Source organism: Ahaetulla prasina, chromosome 1 (genome assembly GCF_028640845.1).
Source record: "Ahaetulla prasina isolate Xishuangbanna chromosome 1, ASM2864084v1, whole genome shotgun sequence".
Taxonomy (NCBI): domain Eukaryota; kingdom Metazoa; phylum Chordata; class Lepidosauria; order Squamata; family Colubridae; genus Ahaetulla; species Ahaetulla prasina.
In genome coordinates, this window is record NC_080539.1 from 13,556,166 (window position 1) to 13,579,212 (window position 23,047).

General features: G+C 41.1%; 1 protein-coding gene across 1 annotated transcript; it reads left to right on the forward strand.

Moving 5' to 3' along the window:
* Nucleotides 1-989: 989 nt before the first annotated feature.
* On the forward strand, nt 990-20,156 carry WSB1 (WD repeat and SOCS box containing 1). The gene is made up of 9 exons (XM_058164239.1): nt 990-1,126; nt 4,291-4,459; nt 5,997-6,265; nt 8,797-8,928; nt 10,081-10,181; nt 13,019-13,191; nt 14,185-14,298; nt 16,468-16,575; nt 18,817-20,156. Exons 1-9 carry the CDS (start codon nt 1,087-1,089, stop codon nt 18,974-18,976), a joined length of 1,266 nt encoding a protein of 421 aa, XP_058020222.1. The 5' UTR covers nt 990-1,086; the 3' UTR covers nt 18,977-20,156.
* The last annotated feature ends 2,891 nt before the right edge of the window (nt 20,157-23,047 follow it).

Consider the following 23,047-nt stretch of genomic DNA (forward strand, 5'->3'; position numbering starts at 1 on the left):
TCTTTTAAGACTTGTGGACTTCAACTTCCAGAGTTCCTCAGCCAGCTTTGCTCTGGGAGTTGGAAGTCCACAAGTCTTAAAAGAGCCAAGTTTGCAGACCCCTGCCCTAGAGTAAGTAAACACAAGCCATAAACCAGCCTATCTGAGATTGAAACTGATCACTCTTAAAATTTAGTCAACACATCTTTCACGGATTGTGCATCAGTGATGTGCTAGCAATACTGGCCATTTAATTGAAGGGTTTTTGGGAGAAATTAAATCTAGTGTGAGAGCCAGTTAGGTGCAATAGTTAAGGCTAGGGGCTCAAAACCAAAAGACCATGAATTCTAATCCTGCATTGGTCACAAAGCCAGCTTGGGTCAGTCATTCTCTCTCAGCCCTAGGAAAAGAAGGCAAGGGCAAACCACTTCCAAAAATGTTGTCGAAAGGATGAAAGTCCAGGCAGTCACGAGGAGCCAACACTGACTTAGAGGCATACAAGTATACACACAATATTAAACCGGTGGTCCCTAGATTGAATATAGTTTATAAGCCATCTTTCCCCATCCAAATACCCATCCAACTCTGCATGGGTACAAATTTCAAGCATGAGAGGCTTTATTGCCTAGAGAAGTAACGTCTCAGAGTTCAATCAGAGTGGAAATTAATGCCCCAATGCGTGAAAAGGCTGCATTAAACCCTAGTAAAAAGGCTGCTTAGCCCTAGTAATAGCCTCTATTCCCCCTTTCCTTCACATAATGGATTTTCCCAAAGGAGCATCTTCCCTGGTGGGCCTATCGTATTCTAACTTTAAAAAAGGGGGGGAGCCTGAAAAAAACGAGATTCCACCCCGTTTAGGGGCTGAAAAGAAAGACCCGAACGAGCGTCTTCCCCCCACTCCCCGCTTCACGCCCTTCACGCAGGGGCGTGGCCCGGAGGGAGGATCCGCCAAGCCACGCCCCCTCTTTATAAAGCTTCCCGCGCCGGCCATTTTGTCTGTCTTTCTTTGGCTGCGAGTGGGAGAGGTTGTCGGATCTGCCTCTTATTTTAATTTTTTTTTTTGAAAAAAACCCTTGTTCAGAGCCGGAGTGAAGGGCCGCTCCGTAGATGGCCAGCTTTCCTCCGAGTGTTAACGAGAAGCTCATTGGTAAGAAAGCTCGTTCACGGTGTTTTTTTTTAAAAAAAGAAAATGTTTCGTTGCCAGGGTTATGGTTAATAAACGGCGGGACGGTTGGGAGAAATCCGTTGGGTGTGTATACATCGACCGACCTGTTTGAAGGGGGGGAAAAAAGTAGCTTCATGTTGTGCAATGCTTGCTTAAGGAAATCTCATTAATTTTTATGGGGGACGGTCTTACACCCAGGTAAGTAAGGTCGATTTTCTCCCGTCTGGCATTTTTCTCGATTAATTTGGTTTGCAGCTGATGTTGGTCTCTGTTTGTCTCTGGGGAGACAAATAACGAGAGCCTCCAATAACTGGCGGGCGCCAGGTTGGGGAAGGGCAGTCTATCTAGGGTAGCCCTTTAACGTCACTTTTTTTAAAAAAGGCAAAATTTTGAACAAAAATATGAACAAAAGCTTCCTTTTCCTAGAAAGAATAATGGTGCGCAATAGGAATTGTTGGGGCATGTGTGTATTTGTATAGTATAAATGCAGATGTCAGCACTTCGGTGTGTCTTAAAATACAGGTAGTCCTCGACTTACAACAGTTCAGTGACCCATTCGACGTTACACTGCCGCTGAAAAAAGTGACATGGCTGTTTTTTTCATACTTACAACCCTTGTACTATCCCCAGGGTCATGTGATTTACATTTGAATGCTTGATGACTGACTCACATTTATGACATTTGCAGGGTCCCGAAGTCAATGGGGAAACCAGATTCACTTCAACAACCATGTTACCAATTTTACAACCGCAGTTGATTCCCAAATCTGGCAAAAATTGTTGTAAAAAGGGAGCAAAACTCACTTAACAAATTTCTCGTTTAACATAAATGTTGGGCTCCATTGTGGTCGTAGGTTGAGGACTACCTGGAATCGGGTACAGAGAAAGAAAGCCAAGGCAAGCCAAGCCATTTGCAAGCAAAAGAAGAAGGAATTTGATGTGGGCTTGCAGCGGTGTCAGCCTGCTTCTGCCTTAATAGGAATGATCCAACCCATTTCAGAGGAATTGCATCTGGGTGGATATTGGAAGCAGCCCTGCATTTATAGGGAGAAGGTTATGGTGACCCTAATAGCTCCACTGTAAGAGAATCTTTTGCTTTGCCCATTGCAGCCCTAGCCATTCTAAAAATAGTGGCTAAGGAGGCTCCTCCTGACCCCTCAGTTATTTGAAGGATGTGGGTTGGTGTGATGATTGAAAGGGAAGTTGACAGTAGAGCCTCTGTGGTCAGAGTCAAGGGCTTGTGGTGTCTGCAGCTTATAGAAAGGTAGTTCACACCATTCCCCCTTTGCACACTAAAATGGAGATGACGTGGACTATAGTCCCAACACTAGTGTTGGGACTACAGGAGAAGATATGGTCATGCTGGCCGTTGGGCAGATGTAATTGTCGAATGGAGTTTTTCAGCTGGCAGGAGGCATCGAGAATGAGTTGACAATGGCCCTATTTTTGGATTGGAATGGGATTGGTGGTTTTTAGGCCATCTGGAGAAACCAAGGCTGAAGAAAATGAAATTAGCTATGGTTTATACTTGGGTTCCAAATTGAAATGGAGGCGGGTGGGAGTGGACTTCGAGCCCAATCACAAGACAAGAAACATGGGAGTGGAGGTAAGGGAGAGGAAGAGGCTGGCGTGTCAGGGATTTGATCAAAAGGGAATAAGTATCAGAAGGTTAAAGAGTTTTTATCTTTGGCTGTACTTGCATCTATAGATAATGGCAAGGCATAAAATGCTACCTTCAGCCTGCCAGTAATAGCCAGTAATACTTTGCTTGCAGTACCATGTTCCGAAGGTGGTTTTCAAAAGGTAACTGGACTTTGTTTTTTCCTTGAGGACGTTTTGTTTTTCATCCAAGAAGCTTCTTCAGTTCTGAAGAAGAGAACTGAAGAAGCTTCTTGGATGAGATGGGAAAAAACTCCAAAAAGAAAACAAGAAAGTTCAGTTTTTTGTTGAAAGGCACCTTTGGGACAATCATGACCTGGATGACTAAGAATCTCCGTAGACATTTGATATATCATGGATGTTCTTCCTTTCATTTAAATTTTCCTTTTCTGATCATTTATGTGTTCTCCATAATATGCTGTTGGCCCTTCCCAAGAAATTATAGCATACAATACACACAAAAACAGAGGGTGCAGTTTAAAGTAACAGACTCAGATATGAGAATTCAGCTGAAATGTAAATTGTGACATGTTAAAGGTGAATAGATTGGTTGTACCTTAGCTTTTTGATAATTTTGTTAATCTTTAAAATACCCAGAGAGACTTTAGATCTGCTGTAGCAGACAAACCATAATTTCATGGATAATGATCTCAGTATAGAAATAGTTACTAAAACTTCTGCATCCAATTTCACAAGTCCTTGGAACAAGACTGCTTGAAAACTTCAGGCACACACAGAATGCAAATTGTTTGCTTTTGTAAAATGATCTGCAAAGTGATATGACTTTTCATTGATATTAAAGTTTTTCTTTTGACTGTATTGTTTAAATTATTAAAAGAAATTAACTGTTTTAGATGCTAAAGTTGTTTAGATTGTAGTATTTGAATAAATAGTGCAATAAATTACTTCCCAGTTGCTACATCTAGTTTGGTCCAATGGTTAAGGGGCTAGTAGTCTAGGAGCAGGGAAACCTGGGTTCAAGTCCTGCCTTAGGCATGAAACCACCTGGCTGGATGATTGGGCCAATCCCACTCACTCTGTTTTTGAAAGATGACAAGGGCAAACCACTTCCAAAAATGCTACCCAAAACCTTCATGGATTTGACTGTGTAGTCATCAGATGTCTTATCTGATTCAAAGCTGCAACAACCACACATAGTTTCTGATCCTCAATGGTGGTATCTAACTTGTGCTGCATGTGGTAGCAGGAAGAATTGCAACTTTTTGTCCCTTGTAATTTTTGAAATTCAGGCCTTTTTTTTTTTTTGATGTACTTTGATTCTATTCAGATTTATGTTGTTTATCATGTTTCTGACTATGAAATTATGGGTTTATATTTTTTTATATTTTGCTGTTGTGGGGAATTTTGCATGTGTAACCTGAAACTCGAATCAGATTACCCATGTGAAATTATTCAAAACATTTAACTTCTGGTATGAAGTTATAGCTACTGAATGTCTGACAAATGATGAACTTTATTTTTTTTAGGAAGGTCACGGACGGTAGGAGAACTCTTAGCTCCAGTTTCTCCTTTTGATAAGAAGTGTGGCCGTGAAAACTGGACAGTTGCTTTTGCTCCAGATGGCTCCTACTTCGCTTGGTCACAAGGCCATCGCATAGTAAAGCTTGTCCCCTGGTCTCAGTGCCTTACGAACTTGTGAGTATCGCTGGCTTAGAAAAGTCTTATTTGTTTATTTGTCTGAGACCTTTCTACAGTCTTCCTGTTATGGATTTTTTTAAAAAATTTAAATTAAATACAGTATCAGGGAAAAATAGCAGATTGAACTCAGTTATATTTTGCCTGAATATATACATTGTACTAGATTATGGTTTGCTTAAACATAGCATATGTCATAGCACATTATCTGTAATTTAAAACCACAGTTATCTAAGTTTGCATAACACACTACTGTACTACCAAGCAGCTGTGTTATGTCTTACTACAGTGTTATACAGTAGTAAAAAGATGGTTTATTTTTTATTTATTTTATTTTTCACATTTTTATACTGCCCTTCTCCGAGGACTCAGGGCGGTGTACAGCATAGATAAAACACAAATACCAAAAAATTTAAAATACAATATATCATTAAAAATCTAATTCAATAAGCTGAATATTTAAAATAAGTGTATAAAATTATAAAAATAAAATAACCCCTTAAAAACCCCACTAAAAACCCTTGATTAAAATTTATTATTAGGCCAGCCCTGCTTGATGAAAGAAAAAAGTTTTAAGCTCGCGCTTAAAGGTCCGAAGATCAGGGAGAAGGTGTAGCCCCACAGGTAGTTCATTCCACAGGGCAGGAGCCCCCACAGAGAACGCTCTTCCCCTGGGGGCCATCAGCTGACATTGTTTGGCCGACGGCACCCTAAGGAGGCCCTCCCTGTGAGAGCGCACCAGTCGATGGGAGGCTACTGGCGGCAGCAGGCAGTTTAAGTTTGTTGTGTCTTTTCTCATTGGCTTCATGGGGATTACCCATTCTAACCTTCTCCACCTTTTGGTCTTCTAAATAATATTGGATAAATTCCCCAAATCCCTCATATTAGGAAAGCCTGCTGTGTTCTAAACAGAAGAGAGTCTCTAATCCAGGGGTGTCAAACTCACATTGTCACGTGACATATAGTGACTTTTTCCCCCTTTGCTAAAACCAGGGTAGGGGTGGCCAGTGTGTGATGCATCCAGCCCACAAGTTTGACACTCCTGATCTAATCCAATAAGCCTTAGGGAATGGTTCCTCAAAGGATTATGGGAACTAAAGAAAAGGATGTGGTTCTTCGGCTTAATCATACTTCCTCATGATGAAGCAAGCTAGTTGTAGCTCAGTTGAAATTCGGATTTGAATCTAGAAGACATGAATTAATTCTACCTTGGCCTTGATATGCCCTCTGCTTTGTTTCTGTCCAAAGCAGTGGCCTGTTTCTTAGGGATAAAGAGAAAATGCTTCCTTCTAGCTAAAATTCATCATCTTTCTTCATGTATTAAATTCTGGATTGCAATATTATGGGGTGTCTGAAGTTAGTGTTTACTAGAAAACCACAATCCCTTGTCTTTCATGATCCTTCTTGATGTTCTTGAGACTTTAAAGTCCAAAGTGCTGGAATGTTATGACGGTTTATAACGGGATATTTAAATAAATTGGCATGCTTTAGGACCTTGCTCTTGCAGAACGTTTACCCTTAATTTTTTCACCCACAGCTCATTGCCCGGGGTAAAGAATTTTGCCAACTTAAACCATTCCAAGCTTTCAAGGCAGAACAGTGATGGCGACCAGAAAAACAAGCCCTGTGAGCAGGTCATAGATTGTGGTGACATAGTCTGGAGTCTTGCATTTGGATCATCCGTACCGGAGAAACAGAGTCGTTGTGTGAATATAGAATGGCACCGATTCAGATTCGGTCAAGACCAGCTTCTATTAGCAACAGGCTTAGCCAATGGACGCATCAAAATATGGGATGCCTATACAGGTAAGGAAGGACATTTTGACAGAGCTTATGTGTCTTGCTTTCCTTTTACAATAACGGTGAGATTAGCCCCCTTCAGATGTTGCCATAGTACAGCTTCCACCAGCCTTACACCTATATTACTTGGGACCAGGTTATTTGAAGGACCACCTCTCCTCTATTACTTCTATTCAGCCCACCAGGACAGGAAGGCAGGACATGTTATAGGTCCCATTGATTGGAGATTATCATCTGATGGGACCATAATAAAGGGCCTTCTCAGTGGTGGCCCGTTCTTTATGGAACATTCTCCCTGAGGTACATTTGCGCCAGCCCCACTCTGCTGCTTTTCTGAAAGGCCCTAACATAGATTTGTCACCAGGCCTGGGCATCATGAATGGTGATGGAGTTAATCAAATGGCAAATTTGATTGTGTTGTCGCTGCCATTGGGAGTGGATGGGGGTATTGCAATGGATTTTATTATATAATGCTTTTTTTTTTTCCAATTTTGTAGGCTGCCGGTAGTCACCTATATGTGAGTTGGGTGGTTATATACATTTGTTTAAAAAGTAATAAAATACTTGTCTTGTTGGTTGGAATTGAGAGGAAGCTAGTGATGTCTGGAGAAACATTTCTGTTTTTTATTTAGAAGAGAAGCAAGAATGGTATACAATAAGTGAAAATATTCTTGTTACTTGTGAGCCACTGTTGTATGTGTTCCTTTAGTATAAATTATTTCACTTCCTGAAAAGTGTCTTTGCAACTGTAATTTTCGTCCCTTTTAACTTTTATTTAATCTGAATACAAGTTGATGCCCAATTCTTCAAAACTGAAATACAAATAGCATTGTGCTGCATAAACCTTAAATGTTTAACCAGTGGCTTTTGTATTAAAATCTTGAAACTGCTTGAGAGATAAGTTATCCTGGCACCTTTTTATAAAGTTTATTCAGAGATAACTCAAGTATATTGACTTAAAAAAACCAAAATAAACATAAGTTATGTGTAATACCTCATTAGTTAAATATAGGGCCTAGAGATCAAACGGGATATTGAGAGGATTTGCTTAGCATCAGAAAAAGACAACCAGGGGTGGTACAATAACTGCCTTCAAATATTTGAAGGACTGCCATAAAGGTCAAAAACAGGCAACACAGAGAAAACGTGCAAAATAATGTGTGCACAAACTGTTCCGTACAAGCACAACTGGTTTTGGGTGGTTGGTTCACGTAAAAGCTGTAATAAGCATGTTTGGTCTGGATAAGAGAGAAAGTGGGATGGGGATTGTTCCCGATACAGACCGAACTGGAATTGTCCAGCTGGGAGTCTTCATAGGGGAAGGTGGAGAGCAAGGTAACCCCAAAGTTGTGGGAGATTGTGAAATGATGGAGGAAAGAAATTATGATAGGAAAATTAGAGATGAATTTAAGCCAGTGAGACATGCGGGTGCATCAGTCTTCTACTTTGGAAAAAAATTATGGGATTCCTGTGGGTATTTTCCCAGTCCAAATCTGAAACCACAGTAACATTTTTTTATGCTGAACGATAGCCAACCCTGAATGGTTCGGCAGGACTTCCTAAAGTGATTTGTTCCATTTTGTATCCCTAGGATACTAAATTCTCTGGTGTTTGTTTTCCTACCCATCAATCTCTCTGCTTCTCCTGATTATTTAAATGAGAAACTCTTTCTAATAGGGGAAACCTCCTATTTATGGGTGGAGGGTGTTCGGCCCATAAAAATCCCATTATAACAGTAGAGACTATCTTGGTCATCTAGTTCACCCTCTGATAATGGCTGTTTTGTAACTGGCGATGGCTAACCTGCCAACCATTTTAGCAAATAAGCAAATTTTCCCAGGCAGCCATTTTGTGAGAAGGCCCACCTCATGCTAACAGAAGTCAAAGTGCATGTAGAATGGCTACCCATCCCTGCTGGAGCAAACTTATCTTGTGTGGCAACATGGATGGACAGTCTTTTGGGGGTCAAGTCTATATTTTAATTGTAAAACTTTGGGAATTCTCCAAAGGTTCCAGGTCTATTTTGGGGAGTGAAAATTCTGGAGGCTGAGGGTAAAATAGATACACTTTGTTTCTTAAAGGCTCAGTACGATAATTTATTCCTTATTTTGGCTAAAGAATGAAGAAAGTTATACTATCTAAAAAAATTTTTTTTTTGTCACAGAGAATTTACAGGGCATTTGAGCTATTCTGTAGAGGTTGTAGGTAGTGTTGCATATGCATTTGATTTAAAACTTCCTATATTAATATGATAAAACATAAAATAGCACTCAATTGCTTACAAGCAGAAACAGTATAAAAATTTGGGTTTCATGGCATTGGATACTACAATTACTGTTCGAGATTTATAAATGTATATGAATTGTATGTTCAAAGTAATAATAGAGAAAGGGAAACTATTACAGCTTATCAATTTAAAACTGTCTCAAGAGCTGCAATAATTTCATAGAATGATCTTTGTCCTCTGCCTTAACTGTGGAAAATCAAGCACATAGTCATAAGTGCAATTTGAAGACTAAAATGCATTTTTCCAACAGGGAAGCTCCTCCTTAACTTAATGGACCATACTGAAGTTGTCAGACACTTGACTTTTGCCCCTGATGGCAGCCTGATACTAGTATCGGCCTCAAGAGATAAAACATTACGAGTGTGGGACCTAAAGGATGATGGTATGTTTTCGGGAAAGGGACAACGGTGTTATAGAGCCTACAGTCACCAAAATCTTGGGTGTTTGAATTCTCCTAGAAGCAGAGGTGATATTCAGCTGGTTCGGACCAGTTCAGGCGAACCGGTGGTGGTGACCTGCGGGTGGGCCCGCCCCAGCGCCCACCCCACCTGTGCATCCACCTGCCCCGGCACTATGCCGTCCTATTTAGCCACATTTTCTAAGCCACGTGCAAGTTGTGTGTGCAAGCAAAGCACATGCACGGAGGGCCGTGCGCATGTGTGGAAGGCACCCACAATCACATTTTTGGTGCGTGGCGAACCAGTGGTAAAATTATGTGAAATCCACCTCTGCCTAGAAGTCACCGCTGTTGTAATATAACAAATATACCACAAATTGCTTTACTACCCTAAATCAAAATTAAGACATATAAAAGACCTAGCCCTTTTTGGTTTGTGCCTTGTAGCACACTTCTTAAAGATTACATGCAGTCCTTGGCAGGCAATACATTACAGATCCTTTTACTACAAGGGATGATAAAAGACCAGAGAGCCATTTATTCAGTAACAGCAGCATGTTATAAATCAGGGATGTCAACCTTCTGTCGTCCCGGCAGCATCACATGATGTATCGGGACTTTTTTCCCCTTTGCGAAACTGGGCGGGGCCAACACATAACCTATCCGGCCCGCGAGTTTGACACCCCTGTTCTAAATAAATTGAATGGAATTTTGAAATTACGTTCTGTGCCTGTGAAACTCACCCTGGTTCAACCTCAGATGTATTGAAATTTGACTTGTAGGGAAATTGCTACAATTCATTTGTAAAAGTTGTTGCTGCTTATTAAATGGCATCATCTACTTGGTGAGAAGATGGAAAGCTGATATTTTTTTTTCTATTCACTTTAAAGAATGACCAATGTCCTGCTACCATCAGGAACATGATAAGATCTGAGCTAGTCCATTCACCAATAATATAACACTTTTTTGGATTTTTCATCATTTTTACATGGTTGTGGTATTGAAATCTTTTTAAGCGGGCAACTAGTTTAACTTCTAGGCAGGCAAAGAACAGTGGGAATTACGTAGACCAAGCCCCAAATCACTATAATTCAGAGAGTGATTGATACCAATCCATTTTCTTCTCTAATTTTCCAGGAAATATGATGAAAGTATTAAGAGGACACCCAAACTGGGTGTATAGCTGTGCTTTTTCTCCTGATTCTTCCATCCTCTGCTCTGTGGGAACCAATAAAACAGTAGGTATCAAAGTTTCATGATCTTCAGCGTGTATTTCAATTGTGAGCAAAGGATAATTTGGAAACTTAAAATAAAATTTGTTTGTGCTTGGTGTCATGCTGCTTTGATGATGATGTGAGGATTTGCATGACCAAAATATTTATAGTAATTAGCATAAGGTTGCTCAGTTAGGTGTAACTGAGTGGACACTGCATTGCTTTTAGATTCAGAGAAAATGAATCTTTGCATGTCTCCATCTGTTCCATAATTCTTTACAAATAAAATACAAATTCTGGTTTAAGAAGAAATGGTTTAATATTAATAGAAATACATGTTTTGTTCTTGGTGCCTCTTATATTTTCCTCCTAAAGCCTGGGCTGCTCTCCTATTTAATAATACAATAGCATTCCTGGTTGGTATTTTAACTACAAGCAACCCTTGTGCCTTGTAAAGAGCTACTATGATATGTTAGTTTTAAATAAAATTGCAATGCCCTGCTGCAAAGTTCAAAATTAAGTTAATTTTCAACATAAGGGGCCTTCTCCAACCTGATTCTCTCCAGATGTTCTTTAACATGGGATAGTCCAGTCAAGATGGCAAACGGTCAGTGATGCTATTGGAAAAACATCTGGAGAGACTCAGGTTATGAAGACTGGGAGTTGTAGAACTAGCTTGGGAGGGAAGCCATTAGTTTTAATCAGAGGGACTAAGTTTTGAGAAGCATACCTGAGACTGAGTTTCTTATATATACCATAATAAATTCCAGATTGAACTCGTATACGGGTGGGCAACTTGTGTCTCCTGAGGCTTATTTATATGGTGTCAAAGAGTTTTGTTGGGATCGGGAATTCTACATTTCCTGCAAAAAAAGTTAAAATTTCTAAAATAAATGGTTGGCTGTAAGCCTGGAAAAATAATGAGTAAAATCCCAAGGCTTGCAATGAACTGGGAGGATGGCCCAGATTCACTCTTGTAAAGCTTTTGGGTTAAACGTTTCTTTAAAAAAACACAGATCCTGTTTAAAACAAAAATAGAAAAAGAGTTTAGGGTGTGGTTTTGTATCCTACTTCAGAGCCACCTCTTCAGAATTGATTTTGTGGCATTGCATAATTGCACAGCTCTTAATTACAGATTTACCCCAGCCAAATTCTTGCAAAAAGAATGTTTTGGCTTTTGGTGGGTGCTGCAGCTATTAGTCAATTTTTAAATTCTTCTGCAGTGGCCTTCAGCGTTGACCAAGTTGTCCATCCTCTGGGCTAGCAAGAATCCTGGCTTCAGCTTAGCAGCTTAGCCAGGTTAGCATGGTGGGGGATTGGGGGAAGAACATATTTTAATACTACGAAGCAGCGGCATAGAGAGGGCAGACTAGTCAGTAAAGTCTTAAACAGAACAGATGTGGATGTATGCCTTGATCTTTTAGGCTGTGTGTTTTCCATAAGCTTCTTGCTTTCCCTGTCACAGGTGGTGGCAGCAATATTGGTGTGATTGAGGGTAAGCTGGCACCACTCAGACAAGCGCACAATGGTGTTAGCTGGGCAGAAAGATTGGCACCTCCGGCTACCAGGCTGGAGGCGAACTTTACCATAGGACGAAGTAACCTTGCATTCGGCTGCAGGGTGTACTGTACGTACGCAGGTGCTGGTTGATGTCCACCTTCTGCTTTTTTTTTCCTTTTCTTTCTTTTTTATTTTCTCATTGGTGAGAGCCACTGACTCCTTTTTAAAGAAAAAAAAATCCTATCAACTTTAATGTTTTAGTTTCCCATTCCTACGGAATGTTGGAGTCTTGTAACTTTGAGGCAATTGTCAGTTTGCTGTAGCTGATTTAACAAAGTTTTGTTATAGTAACGTAACAGAAACTTAAAAGAATTTACTTGCTCTACGTATTATGCACAAATGTTGTGCGATCGTATGTTTAAAAGCTCTGCCTAGTGTTAAGGCTCAGAGTGATTTACAGTATAAATATATATATAATTTTTTAAAAAACTGTGTTATTAAAATAACAGCCACAACCCATCTTCTGTGCAGATTTGCTTTTGTTGCTAGACTGTTGATAATACACAGAAGCGTGTAGTATAAATTCGATAGATTCTCCCAGACGTGCTTAAAATTGACCGCAATGTGACAAAACAGTTAAATGCACGTGAACTGTATTTGAGCCTTGCCTGCCAGTAGAAATGCTTATTTATTGAAACCTTATTTTAAGGAAAGAGCCTGGCAATAGCGTTTGATTTTTATGCTTAAAAGTAAGCTTAAAATGTCCATACTTTTAATAACTTGGATTGATTTTTGTTTTTGCCAAGTCATGTCATTTGGCTGTGACAATACCTGTTTTTTGCTTGCAGTATCTGTTTCTCTTCCTAGGCTGTCGTTGGCGATCCAAGCCTCTTGTAAACAAGTGGTCTTAAACTCACAGGGAATTCCACGGGAGTAACAATATGTTAACCTTCCTTTTTTTTTTCTGTCTGTATATTTCTTAAATTTGGGGTAGATAACTGAACAGAATGGGGATGTTAGTACTTTTAACCCTATTACGGTTATTTTAAAAGTAGATAAATATTACAGGCCTTTCAGTTAAGAACCCTACACTGTTAAATTTCCACTTGACACCTTTTATATATTATTGGCTTACATTACGAATAACGCTTAACACGTTAGCATTGCATGTATACTTTAATTTCTGTAATTCTGAGTACGGCACTGAGCGTATTCTTTTTAATTGTAGTAATTCATCATGCTTGGTCTTTAATTTTAATTCCAAGTACTAGGACAAAAGGTTGGGTGCGGGGGAGGGCTGTGTGAAAATACTCCCCCTGGGAATTGAGCAGAACTATAACAGGGCCTTGTTTTGATTACAGGTATTGCTTTGGAATATGGATAAATACACCCTCATCCGAAAACTGGAGGGGCATCACCACGATGTTGTAGCCTGTGAGTTTTCCCCTGATGGAGCCTTGCTGGCTACTGCATCTTACGACACCCGCGTCTATATCTGGGACCCCCATATTGGAGCAATATTGATGGAGTTTGGGTAAGCCTGCGCCTTGGCCTGGTCCACTCTTTCTTAACTTCGGCAGCTTCAGGATGTATGAACTTCAATTCCCAGAATTCCCCAATCACCTTCTGACAAGCAAAGTTAATGGGGAACCCAAATTCACTTTACAACCGTGCTGCTAATTTAACAATGGCAGTTACCGTATATACTCGAATATAAGCCGATCCGAGTATAAGCCGAGGTCCCCAATTTTACCCCAAAAACTGGGGTAAACTGGGGACTCGAGTATAAGCCGAGGGTGGGAAATGAGGCACCTACCGGTTGGGGAAACCCTCCCTCCCTCAGCTGAGAAGGCTGGCGGCTCCCCCGCCCCGCCCTCTCACTGCACCGGCAGGGCTTCCCCGCGCCGTCCGGTAAAATGTGAAAAAAAGAAGAAGAAAAAAAACTCGAGTATAAGCCGTATATACTCGAGTATAAGCCGAGGGGCTTAAAAAAAAAAAAAACTCGAGTATAAGCCGTATAGACCCGAGTATAAGCCGAGGGGACGTTTTTCAGCACAAAAAACGTGCTGAAAAACTCGGCTTATACTCGTGTATATACGGTATTCATTTAACAACTGTGGCAAAAAAAGTAAAATGGGGCAAAACTCACTTAACAAATGTTTCGCTTAGCAACATAAATTTTGGGCTCAATAATTGTTTCCAAGTCTAGGACTAACCTGTGTGTCATTCGGTGCATTGCTTTAAGCTAGTCTACACCTTGTAGGTTGTTAAGTGATCCTAAAATTGACAAAATCTCTTCCTTTTTGAAAATAATAAACAGAAAGAATGCTAATTTAAATGTTGGCTTCTGTCCAAGCAAATTGAAAAGGAGAGATTCTGCAATTGAAGCTGGGAGAGGTGCATAGATCTTCCTTCATTCTCCGGCACTTAGTCACGGATCCCAGGGACCTCTGCTGTAGATCTTCAAGATTAAATAAAATGCAACTGCTTCCAAAGCTTTGATATAAAATTCCATTTTTGTCCACAGGCATCTGTTTCCCCCTCCAACGCCAATATTTGCTGGAGGAGCAAATGACCGCTGGGTCAGATCTGTATCTTTCAGTCATGATGGATTGCATATTGCAACACTTGCTGATGATAAGTACGTATATATAACGAAGTGTGCTGGATTTTGCTAGTTCTTGCTGCTTGAGAAAATAATCTTGTTCTACAAACCCTGGCACTGCTTCATTTAAGTGGATGAGAAAAATACGGCCCTGTCATTAAAGATGATCCATGATCATCAGATTAAAATAGAATCATTTATTTATAATTTCATTTTCTGCAGTGGTTGCCTGAGCAGTAACTGAGCCAGAGGCAAGATAATGTCAAGTATATTCAGCAAGAGAGGCAAATATCTCAAATGATTTAAAAAAAAAAAAAGGCAAAGCTGGGTTTTAAAAATGCTTTGAAAGCTTTCTTAAAAATCAAGAAAGGATGTCAGCTGTTACGTTCAAGGACAGGATTTAACAAATGTTGCTGCTTGCTGTCATAGAATGGATTAGCCTTGTATCCTAATCAGCCATGCCTGGGAAAGTTGCGGGATAATCTAGATCAGGGGTGGGGAGCCATGGCCCCTTTATGACCTGTGGACTTCAACTCCCAGAATTCCTGAGCATGTTTTCTATCAGAAAGTGCAGCCCATTCAGGAAATAAAATAGAACAGTGATGGCTCAGTGACTATAGTCACCCCTGAGTAATCATTAAGTGTCAAAGATTAATTCATATTAGAAAGGAAAAGGGGAAAAAACTGTCAAAAGTTTAATGAAGTGCAACGCATAATGTAGCAGCTTAATATATGTGTCGGACATTTCTGTCTGCTAACAGATGCTTGAAAATAGTTGGTGCCCTCTGCAGTCCAGCTATTTTAAGGAAACCATAAAATAACCTGTCATTGTAATAAGAATAGATGGGGAAGATGGGCCTGAAAGAACTGGTTCATCACACCTAAACATAAAATTACAATCTTTCACTGGGATTTGTGCTGGTTGGCAACACGTTAGATTAGAGCTTTCCAGGGGGAATGCTCTCAATTTCATGGTCTCCAGGGAAAGAAAGATAAGTTCGAGGCTGTTGTCATCCTGTAAGGCTTTCCAGAGGTACAGCTGAATTAAAAGTCCCAAAGGTGCTTTTTCCAAAAGGCAATGGGACTCCCTTTGTTTATTCCTTCCTTGAAATTTTTTTGCATCTCATCCAAGCTTCTTCAGTTCTAACTGACTGGTCATTTAGAATTGAAGAAGCTTCTTGGATGAGGAGCAAAAAGTTTTCAAGGAAGAAAAAAACCCAAGAAAATCCAGTTGCCTTTTGAAAAAATCATCTTTGGGACAACCATGACCTAAATAATGGTGAATTTCCATGGAGTCTAGACCAGCCGGCTCCTTACACTTTCCAGGACAGCCCTGCGGGCTGGATCCGACCACATTGCGGGCCTTGTGTTTGACACCCCTGGGACAGTTGAGTAAAAAAAATGCATAAATTAGATAAAGGCAAGATTTGGATATGAACATACTGAAGTCCAGAATGCTATTCTTAAATAAGACAATTGGGTACCTCATGATTTGGCAGTGGCCAATTGTAGTTGCATACGTCACAAAATGACCCTTAAATGGGTTTGAAGTACAAAGGGGACAGTCCCCTGCCCACCTCTAAAACTGTGTGCAAGCATGAGACTTCAAGCACAGAAAAAAAACAAGCCTCACTTATATTTCAGCAAGAAATATAATTTCCCCTTTGCTCCTAAAAAGGACGTACATTACTTTGGATTGCTGCCGAGTTACAACGGTTGCCTTTGCATGTCATGGCAAGCCAATTTTTGTTTTTCTACCTTTGGATGAATATTTTGCATAAACCAGTTATTGTGGTTTAAATATCTTAGTTTGTTGCTTATCTGGCATCAGCCCTCCCAGGTAGACCAGACCAGGAAAACAAAAGTATACAAGCCAATACCACTTTCATTACAAGGTTTTAATGAACAAAACCTCGCAAGTCTGAATGTTTTTTCTCCCTCCCTCTTTTTATCTTTATATTAAAACTAAGAAGGATCTTGTCTGAGGTGCTTGTTTGAGTTACAGTTCTGGCCTGGGCTCAAAATTATTTTTACAGTTTGCATCCAGTTGGCTGATCCAAAGCCACACCCAAACTGTATTTATGTTCTTTCATGGGGCCTCAGTTCCTTCCAGAATCCTCTGGAAGCCCTCTGATGCAAAAACCGTTTGCAATCAGGTCAATATCTCAATCAGGTCTCTCATTTGCCTGCTGCCATTTCTTTCAGGCTGGTTCGGTTCTGGAGAATTGATGAGGATTACCCTGTGCAAGTTGCACCTTTAAAGAATGGACTTTGCTGTGCCTTTTCTACTGATGGCAGTGTTTTAGCTGCTGGGTAAGGAGACTTTGCAAGAGAAAATATTATACATTTACAATTACTTATTTTTACTCTGTCTGTCTGTCTGTCTGTTCATTTGGCTTTTATCCAGCTTTTATTTACAAGTAATTCAAGGTGAAAAACATACATGATATTCCTTCCTCTTCCTGCTTTCCCGACAACAACAACTCAGTGGGTTGAGAGTAAGTGATTGGATCAACGGGATTTCATCCTAAAACAAGACTAAACCTCACTGTATCCTGGTTTCTAAGTCGGCACCTTAACAACTATACCAAACTACCTCCATTTAGAATAGCTTCCTTTTTGCAGTGATATAGCTCTGCCCTTCACCTCCCAAGCAGTATATATACACATCACAATGCTGGAGCAAGGCAGTTCAGTGCATAAAATTTAAACTCTCAAGAGCTACCATTTTAACTTATTTGTTAGCTTTAGATCCCACCTTTATACCCTCCGGGAACCCAGCGCAGAATACAAAGCGTGCCCATCTGCCAGGTTCTTTTCTGACCCCATAAAATCAAACAGGCTCTGTTGTGCCCTTGCAAGTTTGAAGGGCATCCTACAGTTAGCCAAGATTGGCAATCTCTCAAGATTTGGCTATTTTTAAAAAAGTATTTTGGTATCACAGAAGTTGTATAATCCTTAGCTGATGGTGTATTAATAACCTTAGCAGCAGATGAGTTGGATGGGTTTTTCTGGATCCAACTCATTGTACTCTAGCAAGAGTTAAGAAATCATGTTCTATGTATCTATGTATCTATTTAATATTTTGCATTTCTAGATCTCCCTTCTCCCTCAAAGAGGAGCCCTGGGTGGTTTTCAGTATAATACAAAATAGCATAGGGCATCAAGCAACCCCATGATTGGATGATCTTGTGCCTCCCACGCAAGTCCACAGAGCCAAATTTTGACTCCTTAACGGAAAGCTGGGGTGGGGGGGAGCTGGCTCACCTCCAGGGGAAGGATATTCCATGGGGGAAGGCTCTCTTTCTAGACCCCACCAGCTGGATTTTTGGATTACAAGATACCTTCCCTGCTTTATTAAGTGGAACAGGCTAATACAATGGGGCAAAAGCAGTTTTATAAGTAGCCTGGCCCTATGCCATGTAGGGCTTTATGGGTGATGTCCAACATCTTGAATTAGACCCGGAAGCAAAACAGCACCCAATGCAGTTCACAGAGCCAAGGGAGTTATTGTGCTCTTCTTTGGGCACCCAATATGGCTCACGCAGCCACACTTTGCGCTCATACTGTCTGGTGAATTCTGGGAGATGAAGTCCCAACATCTTAAACTTGCCAAGGTCAAGAAACATTGCTCTATAGAGCAGCGATCACCAACTGGTGGTCCGTGGACCACCGGTGATCCATGAGAAAATTTTGGTGGTCTGTAGAAAGATTATTTGCATTTTTTATATTACAGTAAATTAGGGGTCCTCAAACTAAGGCCCCTGGGACACATACGTCCAATGAACGTTTGTGTTGCTGCAGAGTCCTCCCCCCCCCCATCAGGGTCGTTTTGTGTGGGTCGGACGGGGGCAGAAATTCCGACTTGGTCACTTCGGCCTCATGGTGCAGGGCTTTGGGCGAAGGCTGGAGGGAAGTTGTGCTGGTGGCGAAGAGTTGGAAGGCCTTGTTCCAGTGGGACAGCATCATGGCCTGGACATGGCTGACCATCTCAGCCCGCTGAGCTTCCAGGTGCAAGTACCTGGCCTTGCACTCCCGCAGGTCTTCCCTCTGCTTGGAAAGCCTATGTTCCTAGTCCTCAGTGAGATGCTTCTGCTGAGCCTCCTTGGTCAGATCCAATCTGAACTGAGCTGTTTTGCCAACTCTTTCTTATGGTGGCTGCTTAGCTCCAACAACTGCTTCCTGTTGGGGCCCTAAGGAGCCGGGGCAGGCAGGGGAGGAGTGGCTGGGAGGGGAGGGGCGAGTAGAGACTGATGAGGCACCCCTCAACGTGAGTGACATCGAGTTGGCCATGCCCACCTAGTCACATGACTGTCTAGCCACACTCACCCAGGCAGTCATTAGGCAGATCATATTAGTGGTCTGTGGGATTTAAAATTATGAATGTAGTGGTCCCTGAGGTCCAAAAGGCTACTATAGAGATTGGATTCCATCCCCCCAGTTGAGGATGGAGATTGCAGTCTGTATGACAGCTAGTACTCCTTGGAGAAAAAGCAAATGCACAGCACTTAATTTTATTTCTTTATGGGTTTTTCTTTTCCCCCCCCGCCACAGAACACAGGATGGAAGTGTGTATTTCTGGACCTCTCCCAAACACATTCCCAGCCTCCAGCATTTGTGTCGGATGGCTGTCAGACGGGTGATGCCTACAAGAAAAGTGGAGACCTTGCCTGTTCCTTCGGCCATCATCTCTTTCCTTTCCTACCGGAGTTAGAAAAACAATCGGGAATGAATAAAAAGAGCGTCAGGCTTTTTAAAGCCCTTTGTGCTTCAGTGGTCCACAGGTTTTATCATGGCTTTATTTCCTGAGACTAGATAATCAAGTTCCCAAATATGGACCGCTTTGAATTTGTAAAGATATTATTTATAGAAAAACATCAGAGTAGGTGTGTGTGTCCTGAAGTTGTGGAATAGCTTTTTCAAAAGAAAACTCTTAACTGTGAAACCTTGTACATAAATTGGATGTAAGCTGCTATGTGCTATCCATGTATATCTTTTTGAGGTTGCTTTTTTTAAACTAGTGTGTAGCGTGCATGCACAGACAAGAGTCCACGTGTATATAAGTGTGTGCATGAGGGTATATTCGCAGTGTAAAAGCCTCTAAGACTCACCAGTGTTTGCCTCTTTTCCTCCAGATGTAAGAACCATTATACCAACTTGCACAATACATCCAGCCCAATACATTCACATGTCTCTTGTCTCCGGAGCCACCAGCAAAATCGGTGCTGTGTAAAATAAAAGACAGTCATTCTCACGTTAGATAAATGCTGGCAAAATCTTGAGCAGCTTTCGTCATGTACATTAAGTGAGCTATACAAAGCCGACCCTGCATTGTCATTTTAACAATAGGTATGGGCAACGATGGCCCCTTTATGACCTGTGGACTTCAGCTCCCAGAATTCCTGAGCCAGCATAGCTCAGGAACACCACAGCTGCCTCAGAAATTCTGGGAATTGAAGTCCATAGGCCATAAAGGGGCCATCGTTACCCATCCTTTTGATCTTAGAAGCAGGAAAGTTTCTTGAAGCCTCCAACACAGAATGGACAGTTCATTTAGCAGGGATATCTCCTTTCCCACGGAGGCCTTAATTTTGCAGCGAAAGTTTGTTTGGGAACATGTGAGGTCCTTAAACTTTTGAATTCCTGCCTGAAGACTTCCAGTAAATGAACTATCCACAAGCTTTCTTTTTCATTATCCTATGAGGCTTTGTTATATCAAGGCTAAATGCTAGGTGAACTACCAAAGACAAAACAACTTAGTTTTTCCTAGCTTTTGCCTTCAGTTTATCATCTGGACATGCAGATACAAAGAATGTATGCATTGCTTAAAATGCCTGACTATATTTTGTTTGAATTTTTTTGATATGTATATTAAATCATTGTACAAAAAAAAATCAGAATTCAAAGGCTGGTTATTTACATGTGGAGAGAACAAGGAAGGATTTAAAGATATGTGCAATTTGTGTTACAACCAAAGATAATTACTTTGAAGGTACCAACTGCCATTATGTGTTTTTAAAGGACAAATGCTATTTTAGACTGGATAAGCAGAAATGTAATTTCCAAATCCTAAGGATTGTTGTGTTAGTGTTCCAAAAGATGGCTTCTACGCCGGACAGATTGAGTCTTCCACTTCTTTCTGTGTCAGTCAGATGGTATATGGTATCCAGTTCTGGGCATCACTTTCCATTCTCCAGATTTGGAGAGGGCCGTGAGGATGATCAGAAGCTTAGTTCTTAAGCCCTGTGAAGAGAGATTGGAGAAGCTGGATATATATATAGCCAAGAGAGGACAATAAAGTGGGGGTGGGGAAGGTTCAGGCAACAAATATCACATTTTTTTGGATTATAAAACACACTTTTTTGTCTCCCAAAAGGGTGAAAATGTCTGCGTCTTACCAAATATTGCTGAAGCCCCACCTACCAGCCATTTTTGGGCCTCCATATGCCCTGTTTTCGGCCTTTTTTGGGGGGTGGGGGCATTTTTGAAGCTTTTTTCTGCCTGTTTTCAAGGGTTTTTTTGGCCTGTTTTTGAGGCTTTTTTTTTTTTTGGAAAAAACAGGCTGAAAAAAGCCGCCGAAAATGGGCCGAAAAACCCCAAAAACGGACCGAAAAAAGCCACAAAAACGGGCCAAAAAGCCCCAGAAACAGGCTGGAAAAAGACTGGAAAAGGGCCAAGAAAAGGGAGGTCAAAAACTTTTTGTTTTCCTCTTCTAAATTTAGGTGCGTCTTATAGTCCAAAAAATACAGTAAACCACAAAGGAATTAGGGGGGAAATTTGTGCCTTGTGCCCTCCTTTCTATTAAGTAATTGTCATCTTAAATCCAGCCTGTCTCATTTTTAATCCTGAAACGAATTCATTTTTTTAAAAAAATTCAGCACAAAATTCCATCCAATTATTATTTCTAACTTGGCTTGGTTTTTAATGTTTTCTTGACTGCCCAGGATATCTTCTGGTGAGCAGGGAGCTATATAAATTCATAAATCATATCAATTCATAACACAAAAGGTGGCCTACAAAAAGAATCCATCTCTTGATCTCCAGAAAGTAGGTCATGGAAAAAAATAAGATTGAAATTGCAAAAGACAAGTTTTTCATTTGATCTGTAGGTAACGCACAATATTTCAATAACAATGAATGCCCCCCGCCCGTCTTCAATTTGGAACTGCAGAATCTTGAGCTTGGCAATTCCCGTGAGATTTTGCTATTCATCTTCCATGAATTTGCATGAGAGGTAGACAGACAAAGCAACCAGAACTTCTCATGAAGAGATTCAGCAGTTGGTTGCTAGTCAGCTATGTTTACAAGGATCTGGCCAGACTGCCTGCATTCCCTTGGGAATGGTGAGATACAGCTTCAAGGATGTGGGGGGGGGGGGTTTCCAGCTGGTGCCACTTACTGTACTGCAATGGCTGTGGGCCCTTTTTGACCCCTCCCTCTAATCTAGCTGGAGATTCCACCACATGGACAACGAGCTGGAAAAGTGGTACCAATCTTTATATACCCTCCTAGCTTGGAGAAGAATGGCATATATAGGACGGAAGAAATAGAAACCACAATTTTGTGTAGCCGGGTGGGCCTGCTAAAAAAATGGGACAGGAGAAGGAAAACGATGGAAATCTTCCAAGGCTGGAAGGATGATTCAAGAAGCATTTCCTGAAGAATGAAGGGGTGTGTGTGTGAAAGGCAGAAGGCAGGAAGTGGCCGCTTTGTGGTCAGGGACTTGGTTCTTCCTGTACCCCCTCCCCAACAAGAGGATCCTTGCCTCTCATAATAACAGATGGAAGTCAGAAATCCCAGAAGTGTGTATGTACACAAGCTGGGCCCATAAATTAGCTGTATTGCATATTTGTGAATTACGGTGGTTCTGCTTTCTTTGCAAAAAAATGGGACAGGAGAAGGAAAACGATGGAAATCTTCCAAGGCTGGAAGGATGATTCAAGAAGCATTTCCTGAAGAATGAAGGGTGTGTGTGAAAGGCAGAAGGCAGGAAGTGGCCGCTTTGTGGTCAGGGACTTGGTTCTTCCTGTACCCCTCCCAACAAGAGGATCCTTGCCTCTCATAATAACAGATGGAAGTCAGAAATCCCAGAAGTGTGTATGTACACAAGCTGGGCCCATAAATTAGCTGTATTGCATATTTGTGAATTACGGTGGTTCTGCTTTCTTTGCAAAAAAATGGGACAGGAGAAGGAAAACGATGGAAATCTTCCAAGGCTGGAAGGATGATTCAAGAAGCATTTCCTGAAGAATGAAGGGTGTGTGTGAAAGGCAGAAGGCAGGAAGTGGCCGCTTTGTGGTCAGGGACTTGGTTCTTCCTGTACCCCCTCCCCAACAAGAGGATCCTTGCCTCTCATAATAACAGATGGAAGTCAGAAATCCCAGAAGTGTGTATGTACACAAGCTGGGCCCATAAATTAGCTGTATTGCATATTTGTGAATTACGGTGGTTCTGCTTTCTTTGCAAAAAAATGGGACAGGAGAAGGAAAACGATGGAAATCTTCCAAGGCTGGAAGGATGATTCAAGAAGCATTTCCTGAAGAATGAAGGGGTGTGTGTGTGAAAGGCAGAAGGCAGGAAGTGGCCGCTTTGTGGTCAGGGACTTGGTTCTTCCTGTACCCCCTCCCCAACAAGAGGATCCTTGCCTCTCATAATAACAGATGGAAGTCAGAAATCCCAGAAGTGTGTATGTACACAAGCTGGGCCCATAAATTAGCTGTATTGCATATTTGTGAATTACGGTGGTTCTGCTTTCTTTGCAAAAAAAAAATGCTTTGTCTAGGAT

Excerpts from the sequence above, each read along its gene's own strand:
- WSB1 (XM_058164239.1), top strand. The coding sequence starts at position 1,087 with ATGGCCAGCTTTCCTCCGAGTGTTAACGAGAAGCTCATTG. Across the intron at positions 8,929-10,080 it reads GTGGGACCTAAAGGATGATG|GAAATATGATGAAAGTATTA; the intron begins GTATGTTTTCGG and ends CTAATTTTCCAG. Across the intron at positions 14,299-16,467 it reads GCAACACTTGCTGATGATAA|GCTGGTTCGGTTCTGGAGAA; the intron begins GTACGTATATAT and ends CATTTCTTTCAG.